Consider the following 18,002-nt stretch of genomic DNA (forward strand, 5'->3'; position numbering starts at 1 on the left):
TAGGTATTTGGGAATAAGTTTAAAAAACCTTAAATTTGAGATGGTAGCAACTGGACAGAACATTCTAGTCAGAAACCTTCTCCTGGTGTTTCCTGGCATTGTGCTTACAGCTAGAGCTATGTATGAGAATAAAGAGCCTGAAGGAAATCTGCCTGTCCTGTTTCCACACCTTTTATGAGCTCAGATCTCTTTGCCCTTCCTTTTTCCCCTTTCTTGCCTTGTTTTTTTTTCTGTTGTCAGTGAAATAAAATAATCTCTGCAAAGAAAGCCCAAGAAAAGCTATGTCTTTTCCAGATTGCATTTGGTGCTGCCTCTCTCGTTTCTGTCCACTTCATTGTTTTCTGTCTCAGGCATCAGATTTTGTTTTTTTCTTTCCTTTTATCTTTTTGGTTTCTCTCTTGAAGTTACAAGGTTCTGTCTACCTCATAGCTATGAACAGATTGGACTCCACAGAAATATGAAGAGGGCTTTGAAACGTCTGAAGTATATTGTATGAGCATAGAAGTTCTCTGAAAAATAGATCTCGGCTCAGTGCAGAACTAACCCATCTCAAGTTTGCAATAGTACAAATAGATATAGAATGCTTTTTCTTTTTACTGGGGCAAGTGAAAGCTGAGTCTGGATGACTTCTTGAAAATGCCCTTTCCTGGGCATTGGGATATAACTAATAATTATGGGAATCCTTAACTCAGGAATTTACTTTTGTTTGCCTCATTGGGTCTATCTTCCTCAACAGTTGCTAATAGGATAATCTCTGTCCTCATTTGAAATGATACCACCTAACCTTTTCCTTTGACTCTTCACCTCTTTCTGTTGATGATTCTGTTATTCTTACTCCAGAGATGGTTTTTCTGGCTTGTTTAATCTACTAAGTCTATGCCCATAGCCAAAACTTCATTTAGCCTTCTGTGATTCTCTGGACAGAAGATATTTGGATACTGTTTTTGATTATCAAACTGGTGATAATAGATTTTTGTTGCAAAGACAGCCTTTGTACTTGGAAATTTAGTATGAATCATCAAGGATTGTTTCTGAGAACAGCCAAAAGGAGGAAATCCAGCAGAAAGGAGGAAATACAGGGATAAAATTAAGATCTGGTTCTGAATTTCTATATGAGAGCAGGTCAAGCAGCAAAGGGTACTACCCCCCCCCCATAGGAGTTTCTAACCATGATTACACAGGCTTGTAAGTCTAGAACAGCATCTAAAGGGGGATTTTGGCATTTTACTAGTTTTTACAATCTCCCAGTGGGAGAAGGGCTAGCTAATTCAAAGCAAAATCAGTTTGGGGGAATTGTGTTGGAAATTAGGAGAAGATGGACTATCACCAGTTATCCTGTCCATGGTGGATACGAGTCAGAAATTAGGTAAAGACATCAGGCTCAACAGAATTTAACTTTTTAAACAGGATAGCACAAATAGAGAGGGAATTGAAGCACAAAATTAGATCAAGGCAGGTGATAAATAAAACTCAACAAGGGGGAAAGGGGAGCCAAGAAATCCTTTGCATCAGAATTTGCCCCTTTGCTCATGGAAAGATCAACTAGGTGTCAGGACCAATGGCTAATTCATTAGTTCTTCCTGGCTCAGTGAACTTTGAGTTTGGAAGGAGAATGCTACTTAAGATTGCTTGAGTGTTGAAGCAGACCAAAGCAGGTGCGACATTTTCTTTTCCTTGTCAGTATTCAAGCTGGAAGTGGAGCATAAAACATTCATGAGAGAATTGAGGGTTTTCAATGTGGGCTGGGGAAACAAGGTAGGTATCAACACCAAGTGGTTTAGTAAAAGGTTATTCCAGCTGTGTGATTTTGTTTGATTAATCACTTTTGTTCATATTTAAGACTCAAAAGACAGAAGTTGTGATATTTTTACACAAGAGAGAATGATCATTGTGAAACTCAGGTGTGAGTTGTCTACACTGAGACAGAGCACATGCAGAGGCAAACCATTGTACTTAGAGCTGTTTTGCCAGAGATGAAGATTATCTGTGTGTTTAAGCATTGAAATGTGTTTTTCAGACTCCAAATGACATGAATTTGGCTTGTGTTTTCTATAGATAGAGCCAATCAAAATTGTGTAGAAACATTTGATTTGGATACTATGGCTCAGTGTGAAGGCCTGGAGAACGCATCTGAAAATTACAGAAATCATTTCCAACATAAAAGTCTAATTCTATAGGAAAAATTAGAAAGAATGCAAAGCAGAGGAAGAACAATGCTTATCGCAAGATGTACAGATATCTTGGAAGTAGTGCATGAAAAAATTACTTATCCTGGCTCTTACTGTATAAAAGACCCTTCCTTCAACCATGTAAATAATGATTTTTTTGCAACTTGCAACTACACTATCTCCATGAAGATACTAGAAAAACATTGCAATAATAGATAAATACATAGGAACAACAAATATTAATCTTTCTATTTAAAACATTTATCTTTGTCCCTTGGAACAAACCAGAAGCATTTTCTCACTTTGTATTACATCTACTTTGAGGGCTGAAGTTTAATATCTCCATTTTTTTCTGGCCCTCTCTGTCCTTTGTGTTATTCAAACGACAGATCAATGCTAGTTTTTCTGCAAAGCTTCCTAGGCCTTCATCTTGTACAATTTGTTCCCGTTGCACCAATTGTCTGCACATCTTATGCCTGCCTCAATTAGGTATTTCCTGAGTTGGGTTCTTCCCTTTAGTGCAATGTTCAGCTTCTTAGAAATAGATGATACTATGGTGAACTTTCCTTTTAATCCCCAACTTTTTCTTCCATTGATAGACTGGGAACATAGACTGGCCCTGGCATTCTTTCTGGGTACTGACTCATGCAACAATCCTTGCAAGGTTTCAAATAGTTGATGGATATTGAACACCTGAGGACCAAGAAAATACCACATGTCCACCAGGACATAAAATAGAGAAAAGAGAGACATCGGAGATATCAAAAAGAAATAAGTGGTATTCACAAAGACAAGTATTGTGCCAGATTTGGTGATATATACTTGTAATCCTGGAACTCTGGAGGCTTAGGCAAAAGGATCAGAAGTTTAAGGTCAGCCTTGCTGGCACAGTAAGATGCTGCTTTAAAAATCCAACTAAACAAAAGAGACAAATGTCTTAAATTTTCTTTCATGATTATAATTTAGAGGAAAAAGTGATAAAAGCAAAAAGGGCACTAGGTGGGAAAGGAAGGATTTAAGTGTGGATAGAGAGTAACTGTGAATAATACACAATAATAGATAAAAATGATTTACACACACGTATGACATTTTCTTAATGAACCTCACTACTTAAAAACTAAAATATTCGGTAATAAACATGTATTCCAAATTTTCAAATGTGTGAAAATCTTAGTGTGATATAACGCACATAATTTTTCTCTTTTAAGAATTCACTACTAGCAGTGCTGTATGGATCTTACATTAGTATGAGAGGTGAGTGTTTCCAATACCTTTTTGACAGCTACACAAACTCTGGCTCAGAGAGACCAAACCAGCATGACAACTAGGATTAAATAACAAACAAGGACTCGAAGTTGGGTGGGTATGACTTGGAAGGAGGTAGGGGAAGGGACGAATAGGATCAAAATACAATATAAAGTTCTCAAAAAATTAATTATATATAAAATAATAATATACACTACATTATATATAATATACTAATAATACGGATAGAGAGGGAGAGCTAGAGAGATGGAGGGAGGAGCTGGTAGATCAGCAATCCTGATCCTGCCTTTGCATGTCTCAACCTCCATATCAGAACCCTGACATTTTCGCCTTTGCATTTCCATTAAATTATAAAATCTCATCTTTAACCCATCATCTTCACAACACCCCAAGCCCTTCAGGGCCATGAAAGCCAGATTAGCAGCAGGCTGCTGTATTTTGACAAACTTCTAAATAGAAGCTGCTGCAAAGACCTCAGTCTAAAGACCCTGACTTAGTGCCTTCCCCAGGATGGGTCTATGAGATAGAATTAAGATTTACTAATTCCTTCAAATGTGCTTATGTACGTGTCTCATCTCTGTGAGTCACCAAACAAAACATAATTTGCTTTTCTCTGATCAGCTATTCAGTATTAGCCATCGCCAGCATGCCCCCACATCAGACACAGCATCCCAGAAATATTACAATACCCTCAGATCTGCCTCAATTCTTTCTTACTTTCTTAGTTCAGTTCAAATACCCAGGAGTTTGCTTGTCTGCGTCATTGCTCCTTTGTGAGCTTTGATGACTGGACAATGATGATGATAGTTTTGGCACTAAATTGATTCTTGCTTATGCCTTAATCAGTAATTATTGACATCCTTGAAATCAGGTGTTTTTCTTTTTACTTCCTGCAGAATAACAGTGTAGCTTCTGGGCAGTAAAGGGTGGCTAGAAAGTCACGAGCCTGGCTGTAACAAACACCAGGATTTCTTAAACAGAGTGCTTGCTGCATAGCCGAGGTCTCTGAATGCCCTTTCTCATTTTTAGTTCTGGTGCTTTAATCATTTTGCCTCTGACCTTCTATAACCTATATATCCCTGTTTCTCTATGGCAGCTAAGTAAATGACACACTATGGGTCTCCTTTATCTTTCTAGGTCCGCAGGTTAGTTGTTTTGGTTGTGACTCTAACACCTGTGAAATGGAAATGTAGCTAAAAATTTCCAAGGGAAAGACTTGTCTGGGACCACCAGTCCTAGAGTGTTTTCACTTCAACCCTCAATGATTGAGATACATTTCCCTTTCCCTACTGCTTTAGATTTTAGCAGCATTGATATGCAGAGCTTCCCAAATCCTAAATCTTCCCGAGGGACTCACCCTTTAGACAGTTGACTAATCTGACACAGTCTAGTTTCCAAAAGTGTTACTTCCTGGGTGTCAAATGAATGTCCTGTTTCCAGAGGCCAGAAGCAGAGTTCCCTGGTCGGTGGCATGCAGTTCTGAGGCCAGAAAAAAAGCAGAACATACTGTTGAGCTCACTCCCAGGTGACCCTTTCTTGCTTCTCATCAGCTAAACTTCCCTCCTGTTTCTCCAGCTGCACCCTGCCTTGTTCTCTCTGTGAAACCCTCACATCTGTGCAGGTCTTTCATATCGACCACTCTTCCCAGGCAGCTGACTGGCTTTCTGGTCCAGATGCGACTGCAGTCTCCACAGCCTCCATTCAGTACCTGTGTCACAGCTAGCCGGTGCCTAGGGCGATGATGCAGAAAAGAAACAGAAAGCAAGGGAAAGAGGAGATGCTGAATTCAAATTATACGCAGGGCGATGTTAAAAGAAGAACCCATAAACAGTTACCCCAGGCTTCCAACTGCAGGATTAGAAAAAGGAGAGCCAAAGGAGAGCAGCGAAAGGAGGGGCTTGAGACAGGAGTGACAAAGACTTTGCCAGCCTCTCAGACTCCCCAGCCCAGAAGGACAGGGCGGGGGTTGAGTCGAGGCTCCCCATTGGCTCCAGCGCGGGCCCCTGGACTTTCTATAAAGGGCAGCTGCAGAAAGCCTGCTCTGCACGGGTTTGGAGCAGGAGTGGCAGTGCCTGACTCCGCCCTGCCCACAGCGCCAGCCAGCCTTGGACAGAAAGACTTACAGACTGATGACTGACTGAAGGCAACAGAAATTTGGTCGGAACAATCACTGGCAGCATGGAGGAAGATCTGTGCTTGAGCGAAGCCTGACGCCATCTCCAGTTTGGAGCAGGTGCTGTGGGCACTCTCCAGGAAGAGCGTTTTCAGACAGCCTGCCCTGCGCTCAGCTGCTCAGCTCTGCGCACTTGCCCACCCTGAACAGGGCCAGTCTTTTTAGCTGGTTCCTGGTATTTCTTCCCTCTCCCTGATCCAGACACCTCAGCTCAGAGCTCCAGGGCACTGAATAGATTGCTTGTTTGGCTCTCCACGGCCTTAACTTGCCCTCTTTTTTGAGAGCCTCCTGAGTGAGTAGCTTAAGGTCCTCAGGGTCCACTAAAGGCACTGGGATGGATGCTCCAACCACAGATGTGCCCCCAGAGGCTTTCCAGAGCCCTGGCACCATGGGCTATGGGGATGAGCTGACCCCAGAGGCTCTGAGTGTACCTAGTGGTTTTGATGACTTGATCACCTCTACCACCTCCCAGATGCTTCAGGCTGCATCCAATGCTGGCCGTAATGGCATGCTGTCCAAGATGGATAAGTTGGCAGACCACATGTCAAACACGGGGGACCTGGCTGACACATCAGGTCCCCTAGAATTGGAAATTGTATCTGAGAATGAGCAGGTGCAATTCTGGTTAGTGGTAGGGTATACCATAGTGGTCTTTGCTGCCATCATAGGCAACTGGGTCTTAAACCACATAATTATGAAGTATAAGAGGGTACACACTGCCACCGGCCTCTTCGTTGTCAACATTTCTGTGACCAACATGATGCTTGCTCTTCTCAGCTCTCCCTTCACTATGGTAAGCTGGGGTACTGAGGAGGGTAGCCTGGGAAACAGGGCAAGAGCCTAAGTTAAACTTTGTACTTGAAACAGTGAGTTTTGTGTGGTCAGAGGGAGGGAGAGGGTTAGAAAGGGTTAGTTTGGTTTGGTTTGGAGAACATTTTCATAGGAAATATGGCAGAAGCTGAGAAATACTGAAAAGAGCTTGGAAATGTGTTAGAAAGATTGGCAGGATAGTTGTTGCGTCGTTGAATTAATCTCTTGCCATGGCAGAGAGGGAAAGAATATTGGGCTGCCAAGGGAGGCAATGGGACCTGTTGCTAGTGAGCTTTGGGATAATGGCTGAATCCAAGTTTTGTCATAAAGATTAACTCTGTTTTTCCACCTTTCAAATTCTGTATATGAACTTGAAGTTAGTTAACAGGTTTTTCAATTTAGTGTCTTTCCATGTCTTCAAGCCAGGATGTTGTGTGGAGGAAAATGTGATGACCATGAGCACTGGAGTGTATAAGTATTTCTTTGTATACTGACAGAATGATACCAGCAGTTTGGTGAAGCAAGGAGACCTGTATTTGTATTTTGGGGCTTTTGAGAGGGATGGGTACAGGGCTGAATTCCTGTGCCTCACCAAACCTTTTCTCCTACAGGTGCGCTATCTGTGTAATTCCCTGGTGTTTGGAAAGATGACATGTCATCTCAGTCGCTTTGCCCAGTACTCATGTGCCTATGTAACTGTGATGAGCATGGCAGCTATTTCCCTGGATCGACATCGGGTATGTGCTTCCTAGATCTTGGAAAAGATAGAGCCTTCTCTTAGGTGTATGGAGAGAAGCAAGGTTACAAATAATCTACAAACTTTCCCAAGTTCCTAGGTCTATATATGTAAATGTTTTTCTGTAATTTGGGGAGATTGAAAAATGGTGAAATATAGAACGTCATCAAATCAAATGTAATAAAAATACTACCATCTTTTCTCTGATGCTATGGGAACAGAAATGTGCCAATAAACACATGATACATGTTCTTCTTTGGAAAACATTTCCTGTTTGCTGCATTGCAGGACTGGCTAAAGGAAGGAAGAGGGCAGGGATAAGTGAATGTGGATGTAGTTTTTAGGTCTGACTGAGGGCTTCATATGGTAGGGGTGAAGTTTGTGAGGAAGGACAGAGGAATTGAGTAGGGGGGTGAAGAGAGTTGAGATATAAGGAGCTAGGAGCAGTTAAAATCAATTAAAAGGGAGACAAGTGGTGAGAAGCAGGAGGTATTACATAGTTAATAATTCAGAAACTAGATAGAAAATGAGTGGTCTGGAAAGACCAAAGAATTGAAGGGTATGTAGTTAGATCCAGATAAGCATACAAAAAAAAACGACACATAAGGGAACAAACATAGAGGAAAGGAAAGAGGAAGGAAAGTGTGGCTATGAAGACAACTGAGATGGGAGGGGGTGGGAGATGAGAAAGGCTATGGAGCAAGCTAGGTAGAAGAGTAGATGAAGGAGTATGTGGGGGTACTTTCCCATCCATTAGAAGGTAAAGAAAATTAAGTCACTCTAGTGGACATTTGTCTCCTTTCTCCATAGAACTGCAGAGAAACCGGAGGTTTGAAGTCAGTCCACTTGAATTTCTGAATTCTTCAAATGTAGCAGTGCTATATTTTCATGAAGCAAAAATGCCACATATATGTCCAGTAAACAACTCTACAAAGCACACTATTAGCCACATACCAAGTCTTTGTACCCTTTTTATCAGAATAGCAGTTTATGGATGTATGATTTAATTTGAATTGTTTAGTTAGGTGGGATCCTTTTCTTTTTAGGTGATGTTATATCCTTTGAAGGCCCGGATTACTCCCATGCAAGGCAATGTTTGCATCATCATCATCTGGATTGTGAGCACTTGTGCTGCTTTGCCACATGCCGTTTACCAGAAGCTTTACCAAGTGGAAATTGGGTAAGAGGAACATGGAGTGAGATGGTTGCTGTTATTCTAGCAACCCGAGGCCTTGGAAGTCACAAGGAATGACTTAGAAAAATAGGGGGCTAAAATAAACATATTTCAAAACATATTTAGAAAAATAAATTTCTCTAAACTGTAATTTGTCATTATTTCCTTAAAACCATTATGAAAGTGGGTTACAATTTCCATCTTTGGGGCTATGGTTTTCCTATAGGATCAGTTGAATCTCAGTCCTTCTGGTTTTATGCTCAATATACACACAACACAAACAGTAAACATATCTCACCTTTAAGATCTAATTGCCATACAGTTTTTGTGATCCTTAAGGAAAAGACTAAGTCATTGGTTTTGGTTTTTCTCTCTCATAACCTAGCAACACAACAGAGGAATCTGCCTGCCTCCCAAGTTTTCCATACACTTCTAAATCCACATGGAAATACCTTGACCTGGGCACCTTTCTGCTGTTTTTCATTTTGCCTTTGCTGGTGCTGGTGGCTGTCTATGGTCATGTGGCCAAAAAGCTGTGGATCCATGATGCTGTTGATGACATCAATATCCACACTTACATCTGCCAGCGTGGGAAGAAGAAGCAGACCCTAAAGATGCTGATGACAGTGGTACTTCTGTACACAATCAGCTGGCTCCCTCTCAATGTCTACCTGGTGCTCCTGTCCAGTGAATCCATCTCAAGCCACAATGGTCTCTATTTTTTCCTCCACTGGCTAGCAATTAGTAGTTCCTGCTACAACCCCTACATTTATTGCTGGCTTAGTGATAGTTTCCGTATTGAAGTTCAGAAAGTCATCATGGAAATCCAGAAGATGCTTCTAGATAAAATCAGCCGCCTAAGGGGAGAACATCGCCGACTGAGCTCTGGATCTCATACCCATACCCCTGCCAGTGTGGATTCCAATCCAGGAGTGCCCAAATTCCCACGATTCAAAGATTTTGATGAGCTGCCCAGTCCCCCTCCCTCCCCAGCAGTGGAAATCTCCTTTCTCCATGCAGTGCCTAGAGTTTAAGCTGCCCAGACTGCGATTGACTATCAAAATATCTAAGGTATGATAGGATTAAAATAACTAGAATTCACTCATTTCTCACGTGATTACATAGAAGGAAGGGAATAGTATTGAAGGGGTGAGGGGATGTGAACTAAGAACTTGCACTTACAAGGTAAGCTCCTAGATACTTGTATTTACATTTTATTTAGATATATAAGGACCTAATTTCATTATTATGTTCCTGTGGAAATCTTAGGAGACTAAGGTATGATTTCTGAAGTTTCATTGAACGTTCTGGAAACTCAAAGTAAGTGCAAGTCTTTAGTTGTATCTTTTTCTCTTGTAGTAATGAGGATGGGAAATGTTACAGATGCCCAGGAATTGATAACGCAGTGAAATGATTCACCCCCCTATAATCATTATCACCCCAAGATTATTTCCCCAAGTTGCTGAACAACAATTTAGTGATAGCTTCTCTCTGAGTGCAAGAAAAATCAAAGAGGGCAAGTTCACACTTTAAAATCCCAAACCTCCTCTGTGTTTCTGACTCTACATTTAGTTTCATACTTTCTTTTGTGTACTCTTTACTTTTGTCTTTCTTTTTCTGAAAAAAAAAGTATGTAAGATGCTTAAGCTTACCATTGTTTTAATTATCCCCATCTCTTTAGCTTATGGACACTTTCAACTCAGCAGAAGAGAGGAGGAGGAAGAAGAAGAAATGATACCTCATCCTGTCACTGCCATTATTCTGGAGATAGTGTTTTAAGGTTCTTGGGACAGCATCCATGGTTGTATGTGTCAAGATGATACCAGGATGAGAACTGAACTTGTGGTCCTCCTCAATTTCCTCTCTTCTTCTTTGTCTCTTCCTCATTATCCTTGGCCTCCCCCTGGTCTCACCCCCTTTCTAGCCTTTGTCCATTTCCTCTTCCTTGCTCCTGTTCTACCTTTTACTCATCCGTCTCCCTTTTCACTTCCTTCTCTATTTCCATTTTTTTTCATTATAATCTTTCTTCTTGTTTAAAAAATCGTAACAATGACAAGTTATCCAGTCTCTACTGAGACATCTCCTGGTTGGTAAGGTATGGACAAGTGTCTAGGGTCAGGAAATGAGGGAATGAGAGTTAGCTTCCAGCTACTCTGTTTTCATTTAGTACAAATATGTGGTGGTTTGGGAGGGCTTCAGCACTTCAGGTGTTTATAGTAAATTACCACACTTGCTATAGCGTTGAACTCCTTTTTTGATAAAGGACAAATTGGGGGAAAGACCTAATTCAAGTTTAAATAATTTTTCCATTGTCTCTTTTATGTGTCCTTTTTATCCTTTAAATTTAATCCTGTCATATTATTAATAACTCAATTACAAAACAATGAACTCCTATTACTAAAATATATGAATACATATTTGGAGTAGCTCTAGGCTGTAAACGTGACTGAATCTTCTATTTATTACCATTGTAAACTGCCAACCTACCTGTGATCTCCTTTTGGCTTCAGCTGATTTGGGAATTAGTAGTCTTTGTGAGTAGTGAGCTCTGCTTGTGTATTTTTTCAACATGCTATGTAAATACTTCTGACTATCTTAAGGATAGATATATGTATTTCCTTTTCACTCACCATTTGGAAGAATAGATATTTCCCAGGATAATGGGCTGCCTGCTTATAGTTCTGCCTCCCCACATGGAGAAGGCAAAGTTGATTTATTGGAGTACCCCAAGTTTTGTAGAAGCATTGTAGGTAGCTCTGATAGCCTTCTTCTCCTGTCTGGACAGGAGAAATTTGGGTAAAGGGCTATCATTGTAATACTTTAACCTAATGTTCTATACTCCCTAAGAAAGCACTTCCCCACCCCATCCCTATTCTATATAAAGAATCAAACTTCTTTCTTCCCCAGTAAAGGCTTGGGATCTGGAATGTTCCATGCTTGACAGATAATCCAGCTTCAAAGTTTGCCTCTGACTTGGCTGGGAATGTTACAGACTCAGAATTTTATACAACAGTTTTGGTGATGTATGGATGTTTGAGAAATTGGGCATATGAATAGTTTCAACTTCATGTGGGCCTTTGTTTAGAAAATTTCCAGCAGCAAGTAATCTGAATTCAGTACCCAGCCAAGTCTGAGGGTGCTACCATTGTAAGAAGTTTCTGGCTGAAGGGCTCATTTGGTTGGAACATGGTGTTAATGAGCTCTAGATCCTAGGCTCTAACCCATGTGCAGCCATTTAGCTCTGTGGGTTCGGGCACAGTGCTAAAGAACTATGGTCACAAGGTTGTAAACCCCATGTGTGTCCTTTTACATAGACTGCACCACTCACCCTAGCCAACCCTTTTCTGAACAACAGTTATTAGCCACCTGGAAGGCCCAGCAAAACTGTTGTGTAAATATTACTGCAAAATTTGTTTTCACTTCTGGAGACAACAGTTTATAGGGTAAACCTTACTGGCAGTGTCAGGTTATTTGAACAAAGAGAGTATACCAGAAGTGACAGAACAGAGAAATTGCTAGATTCTCCCCTTTTACAAATTCAAATACATTTATTGCATGTTTTAAATACCAAGAAACTGTATCTTGGCACCAGTTAGGATATTTGGGAAAATGCTTTGGTGAGACTAAGACCTACATGTAGCCTGTCTGATATTCAACTTTAATGGGACAATTTGGAGTGGGGGAATTTCTCTATTGACATAGGTATCCTGGATAATGGTAATCATGTTTTGGTCACTGTATATGTGACATATACATTCTTTCTCATGTCTTTTAAGCTGATAGAATCTTTCACTGTAAATTGTGGTATATCTTATAGGTTAAGGTATCTTTCCACATTGTCACACATAATTCTAGAAATGCATCTATATACACGAACATAAACATCCAAGTACAACACCAACATATATTCATGATATATAACATAGTAGTATACATAATATGTCACAACTTTGTTGTTTCTGAAGACTGTCAGCATCTCTAGACTCTGAAGCAAAGTTTCACTAATGGACATATATTGTTATCTGTCTCACATAGGGAAAGAAAGGAAGTACACCAGGTTTGAACAATATGAGAGTAAAAATGAAGTTGTTTAGTCTGATACTCATTGTTCACAGACTTTTATGTGTATATTTCAAACTTACTTCCCTTATAACAGTGATAGTAATATGTTGTGTGTGACTATGACTTTGTATTATAATTCTCAAAGTAAGATCTTATGATATTTATCAGCAAGTGTTAATTTTCATGATTTTACCCCATACTGAAAAACTAAGGACTCCTGGGGTGATTATATAAAATTTCAGCTTCAAATATGAACTTGCATTTCAGAGTAAGCCTTATCTGGCTGCTCAAGGAGCACATGGAGAAAACAGTGGAGATTAGCCTCCTGAGATTTTCCTGACATAATATATGCAGGCCCAAGTAAAAGTGTCTGTGCTCAGATTTATGTAAATGAATTTATGTTAATTGGATTAGTTGAAATGTAGCATCTGGAATGAATTCCCTGTTCTTTTGTGATGAGACCTCTTGCAAATAAAGTTTGCCAGTTTATTTTTATAGAAAGATCTTAGAAGGTACCTAATAGATACTGTGCCTCATGGCCTTTGATTTATAGAATTTTCCAGTCAATGGTGGAAAGCCTGTATTAAGAGTTGGGAAGGTGAATATTGTATTTGTAATTTTAGACAAGAGGCTGTCAGTGCTTTTGTATCTGCAACTTAGTGCAGAGGAGAGTCTGTGTAAAAATATCCTGGAATAAAAATATTTAACTATAAAAAATAGAAAAAAATAAGGTCTTTAAACTTAGAGTCTATATGGTAGTTAGTGAAATTTCACTCATCACTTGCTTGAATTGTCCCCCTCCCCCATGAAATGGAACTGGATATGGTGATACCTTAATGGCATTAGCTTTTCAGCTTTTCTCACAGCTCTGTGAATGGATGGAAATTATCCTAAACACCTGTACATAGGCATATCATATACTTGCTGCTGATTCAAACCTAGCAGTGATATGGACTGTGTGGAACTGATACCTTTTGGGACAAAGACTGTAACCCTGTCAAATACTACTCAAATGACAGAGGAAATAAGGCTCTCTGAAGTGATGTTGATGAATTACATCTTGACAAGAAGAATGAAAGAAGACTTACCATGCTACAACAGGAGAATGAACATTATTCCTACTAATGTGCTTGTTACTTATCTACTTGTTGCTGTTGCTTTAAGTATTATCTACTAATGTTATTTCTCTCTACTCTAATTTAATGTTTAGCTATGTATTCTCTACTGAAGAGAGGAGGGGCCAAAGGGAAAGGGGTATTGTGGTGTCAGGGGTATGGAAATAGTAGTAGATTAGAAACATATATATTTAGATAAACATATACTAATAAAACTATTTGTTCAAAGCACTCCTGATCTCTGCTTGTATATCTAATAGGAAGGGGGCAAAAATGGGGGGTGGCAGTCTGGTTGGTGGAATTTGTGATTCACAGTGGCTCATTTGATAAAATCAGCATTTAAACTTTTCTATCTGCATAACTAACATGTGGGCATTAAAGTATAAATGGATGGGGTGAAGATATAACATAAAAGCAAATCCCTTTTCCCTTTTATGGAAAAGTTTCAAGGTGAGCAAAGGAGACAATTTTTCCTTGGGGAAAATGTACAAAAAAGACTTGAAATTCTGGTTTTGGAACCAGAAAAGTATAGCTGGCATGTTAGTAGGTAGGAATGAGTAGAGGGAAAGAGTCCAAAAGTGGATATGTTAAGGCTAGAATATCCCAAACAGGGAAGATGCCTCACTTGTTAAAGCCAGATCCAGAACTTGAAAAGTTCATTATTCCTCTAAGTCAGCTGTTCTCAACCTGTGAGTCACTTAGAAGATATCTTGCCTATCACAATGGGAGATGGGGTACTGGGGGTAGCCACCAGGAAGTCCCAGATGCCAAGAAAGCAAGAGGCTCCCAGGACCCAATGGGGATTGAGATTAGCTGAAATGCCCAACAAAGGGGAAGGAGAACCATATCCAGAGGTTAAGCAAGGCCCCCTGTTGGGGAATGGGGCTACCCACTCATCTACAAATTTTTAACCCAGAATGGCTCCTGTCTAAAGGAAATATGGAGACAAAGTGTGGTGCAGAGACTGAAGGAAAGGCCATCCAGAAACTGCCCCATCTGGGGATCTATCCCATATAAAGACATTAAACCCAGACACTATTTTGGATGCCAAGAAGTGGTTGCTGACAGGAGCCTGTTATAGCTGTCTCCTGAGAGGCTCTGTCAGATACAGAGGCCGATGCTTATAGCCAACCATTGGACTGAACATGGGGACCCCAATGGAGGAGTTAGAGAAAGGACTGAAGGAGCTGAAGTGATTTTGTAACCCCATAGGAAGAACAACAATATCAACCAACCAGACCTCACCTCCTCCAGAGCACCCAGGGACTAAACCTCCAACCAAAGGGTAACATAGAGAGACCCATGGCTCCAGCTGCATATGTAGCAGAGGATGGCATTGTCTGGCATCAATGGGAAGAGAGGTCCTCGGTCCTGTGAAGGCTCGATGTTCCAGTGTAGGGGAATGCAAGGGTGGTTAGTTCGGAGTGGGTGGGTGGTGGAACACCCTAATAGAAGCAGGGGGAGTTGGATGGGATATGGGGTTCTGGAGGGGAAACATAGAAAGGGGATAAGATTTGAAATATAAATATATAAAACATCCAATAAAAAGATTTCTAACAGTCTAGAAATTACAGTTAGGAAGGAGCAACAAAAATAATTTTATGGTTGGTGGTGAGGGGTCACCACAACGTGAAGTATTTTATGAAAGAAAAAGTTGCAGAACTAGGAAGTTGGAAAACCACTGTTATAAATATATTTTGCTTAAGGTGTCTCTGAAAATTATCACACTGGCCCTTAGAGATGGTCATCTGAAAAACACTTCTTAGTTTTCCTCATTAATTTACTTATTTATTCATTTTGTGTCCTGATCTCTGCCCCTCCTCCTGCCACCCCCTTACACAATCTCTCCCTCCGTACACCCTCTTCTTCTTTGAGAGGGTGACTATCCTGAATATCCTCCCACCCTCACTCTGGTACATCAAATCTCTGCAGGGTTAGGCACATCCTCTTCCATGGAGGTCAGACAAGGCAGCCCAGTTAGGGGAATGGATTCCATACACAGGCAACAGCTTTAGGGACAGCTCCTGCTGTTCCAGTTGTTTTGGAATCCACACGAAGACTGAGCTGCACATCTGCTACATATGCATATGGAGGCCTTGGCCTAGCCTGTGTATGCTCTTTGGCTGGTTGTTCAATCTCTGAGAGCCCATAAGAGACCACGTAGGTTGACTCTGTTGGTCTTCCTATGGGGTTGCTATCCTCTTAGGGGTGCTCAATCTTTTCCCCAACTCTTCCATAAGAGTCCCCAGGTTCTGTCCAATGTTTAGCTCTGAGTCTCTGTTTCAGTGAGCTGCTGGGTGGAGCTTCTTGGACATTTATGCTAAGCTCCTTCCTGTCTGTCGGCAAGCTTAACAGAGTATCATTAACAGTGTCAGGATCGGTGCTTACCCATGAGATGTGTCTTAAGTTGGGCAGGTTATTGGTTGGCCATTCCATTGATCTACTCTATCTTTGTCCCTGAATTTCTTTTAAACAGGACAAATCTTGGGTTGAAATTTTTGTGGGTGGATTGGTGTCTTTATCCTTCCACTTAGGGGCAGTGGGGGAGTCCTGCCTGGCTATAGGAGGTGGCCTCTTCAGGTTTCACATTTCTACTGCATAGTGTCTCAGCTTAGGTCACCTGCTTTGACTCCTGGAAGTCTTCCCAGTCTCCGGTCTCTGGCAGGTCTTATAGATGCCTCATCCCATCAGCTGCAGATTTTCATTCTTTCTCCTGGCCCTCTCTCCTGTCTCTCAACACCTGATCCTGACCCCCTCCCCCAATTCCTCTCCACATCCCCTCTCCCACCCAGGTCCCTCCCTCTCTCAATCTGCCTCCTATGAGAATTGTATTTGTCCTTCTATGTGAGATTAAAGTATCCTTGCTTGGACAATTCTTCATATATAGCTTCTTTGAGTCTGTTGAGTTTATTGTGAGTATCTTGTACTTTGTGGCTAACATCAACTTCTAAATGACTACATACCATGCATGTCCTTTTGGGTCTGGGTAGTCTCACTCAGGATGACATTGTCTAGTTCCATCCATTGTGTAAATGAACCACATTTTCTGTATCCATTCTTCAGCTGAGGGGCATCTGGGTTGTTTCCAATTTCTAGCTATTACAAATAAAGATGCTATGAACACAGTGGAGCACATGTGCTTGTGATATAGTGGAACATCTTTTTGGTTTATGGCCAGGAGTGATATAGGTGGGAAGAATTATTTCCAAGTTTTTTTTTTTTTTTTTTTTTTTTTTTTTTTTTTTTTTTAGAAACTGGTAGATTGATTTTCAGAGTAATTGTAGAAGTTTGCATTCCCACCAGCAATGGAGGAATATTCCCCTTGCTCCATGTCCTCGCCAGCATCTGCTGTCACTTGAGTTTTTGGTCTTAGCTATTCTGATGGGTCTAAGATGGAATCCCAGGGTAGTTTTGATTTGCATTTCTCCGATGACTAGGAATGTTGAACATTTCAGATACTCTTCTGTAGGCTCAAATCCTTTAATAGTTGTTAGTCTTATGCAAATATACATTTCTTCTCAGATACATTAAATAACAACTAACTGGAGGATGAACTCATAGAATCAAAAAAAATCATAACATTTTATGATTTTTTGTTAAAATCATAGCATTTTAACAAACTCCAAGGTTCTATAGTTTTTGGCTTTGACAAAATTCTATCTCCAGGAGTACCTATTCTGTTTATTTTCTTCACATAATATCTTCTTTTTTTTCTAATGACAAAAACCAAGAAGGGATGTGGACTTCAGTGGGTGGGGATGTAAAGAGGATCTGGGAAGTGTTGATGGAATGAGAACTACAATCAGAATATATTATATGAAAAAAGTCTGTTTAAAAATTACTGAGATTTTATATTTTTTAAAAGATTACTTTTTATTTAAGTCTATATGTTTGTGTCTATGTGTGGGTTTGTGCAGGTAAATACTGTGAGCTGTTCAAGCAACAGAACTTGAGTCATTTGTAAGTGGAGCTAGTGCTCTTAACTGCTGAGCCATCTCTTCAGCCTCATGGTGGTTAATGTTAAATACTTACTTCCTAAAATCTATAATCACCCCAGAAGAGAATCTGGATGAGGAAATATCTATGTCACATTGACCTGTGGAAGATTGTCTTGATTATTAATAGGGGCCAGAAGACGCACAGTGAATGTGGCCATCACTAGTTCATGGTCTGGGCCTGGAACTGTATAAGAGAGAAGAGGGATAGCTTAGAATCAGCAGTGAGCAAGCAGGCAACTTGAGTGTATTTGTTTCTCTCTTCTTTGGATAGTGAATGTGCTGTGACCTGCTCCCTCAAGATTCTGCTTTTGTGACTTCCAGCAGCAATGGACTATAACCTTAAATTGTAGGCCAAATTAAGTTTTCCCTACCCCATGTTGCTTTTTGTCAGGATATTTTATCACAAGAACAGAAATGAAACTAGAACAGATTAATAACATCAAAATCTAGTTCCAGTTAGGTAGCTTTACCAGCATCCTATTCCCTAGCCTCTGTCTCTT

At 40.5% G+C, this 18,002-nt stretch overlaps 1 protein-coding gene across 1 annotated transcript; it reads left to right on the plus strand.

Annotated features, from left to right (window-relative positions):
• Positions 1 to 5,477: 5,477 nt before the first annotated feature.
• Positions 5,478 to 13,735, plus strand: LOC117694680 (G-protein coupled receptor 83-like). The gene is made up of 5 exons (XM_034485655.2): positions 5,478 to 6,400; positions 7,029 to 7,154; positions 8,200 to 8,333; positions 8,713 to 9,398; positions 10,009 to 13,735. Exons 1-4 carry the CDS (start codon positions 5,942 to 5,944, stop codon positions 9,359 to 9,361), a joined length of 1,368 nt encoding a protein of 455 aa, XP_034341546.1. The 5' UTR covers positions 5,478 to 5,941; the 3' UTR covers positions 9,362 to 9,398; positions 10,009 to 13,735.
• The last annotated feature ends 4,267 nt before the right edge of the window (positions 13,736 to 18,002 follow it).

This window comes from Arvicanthis niloticus, chromosome X (assembly GCF_011762505.2).
Source record: "Arvicanthis niloticus isolate mArvNil1 chromosome X, mArvNil1.pat.X, whole genome shotgun sequence".
NCBI lineage: Eukaryota > Metazoa > Chordata > Mammalia > Rodentia > Muridae > Arvicanthis > Arvicanthis niloticus.

What these genes read in the sequence shown, in the direction of transcription:
- LOC117694680 (XM_034485655.2), top strand. Translation starts at nt 5,942, where the DNA reads ATGGATGCTCCAACCACAGATGTGCCCCCAGAGGCTTTCCAGAGCCCT. An exon ending in TCAGCTCTCCCTTCACTATG is followed by an intron (nt 6,401 to 7,028) that starts GTAAGCTGGGGT and finishes TTTCTCCTACAG; the next exon opens with GTGCGCTATCTGTGTAATTC. An exon ending in CTTTACCAAGTGGAAATTGG is followed by an intron (nt 8,334 to 8,712) that starts GTAAGAGGAACA and finishes CTCATAACCTAG; the next exon opens with CAACACAACAGAGGAATCTG.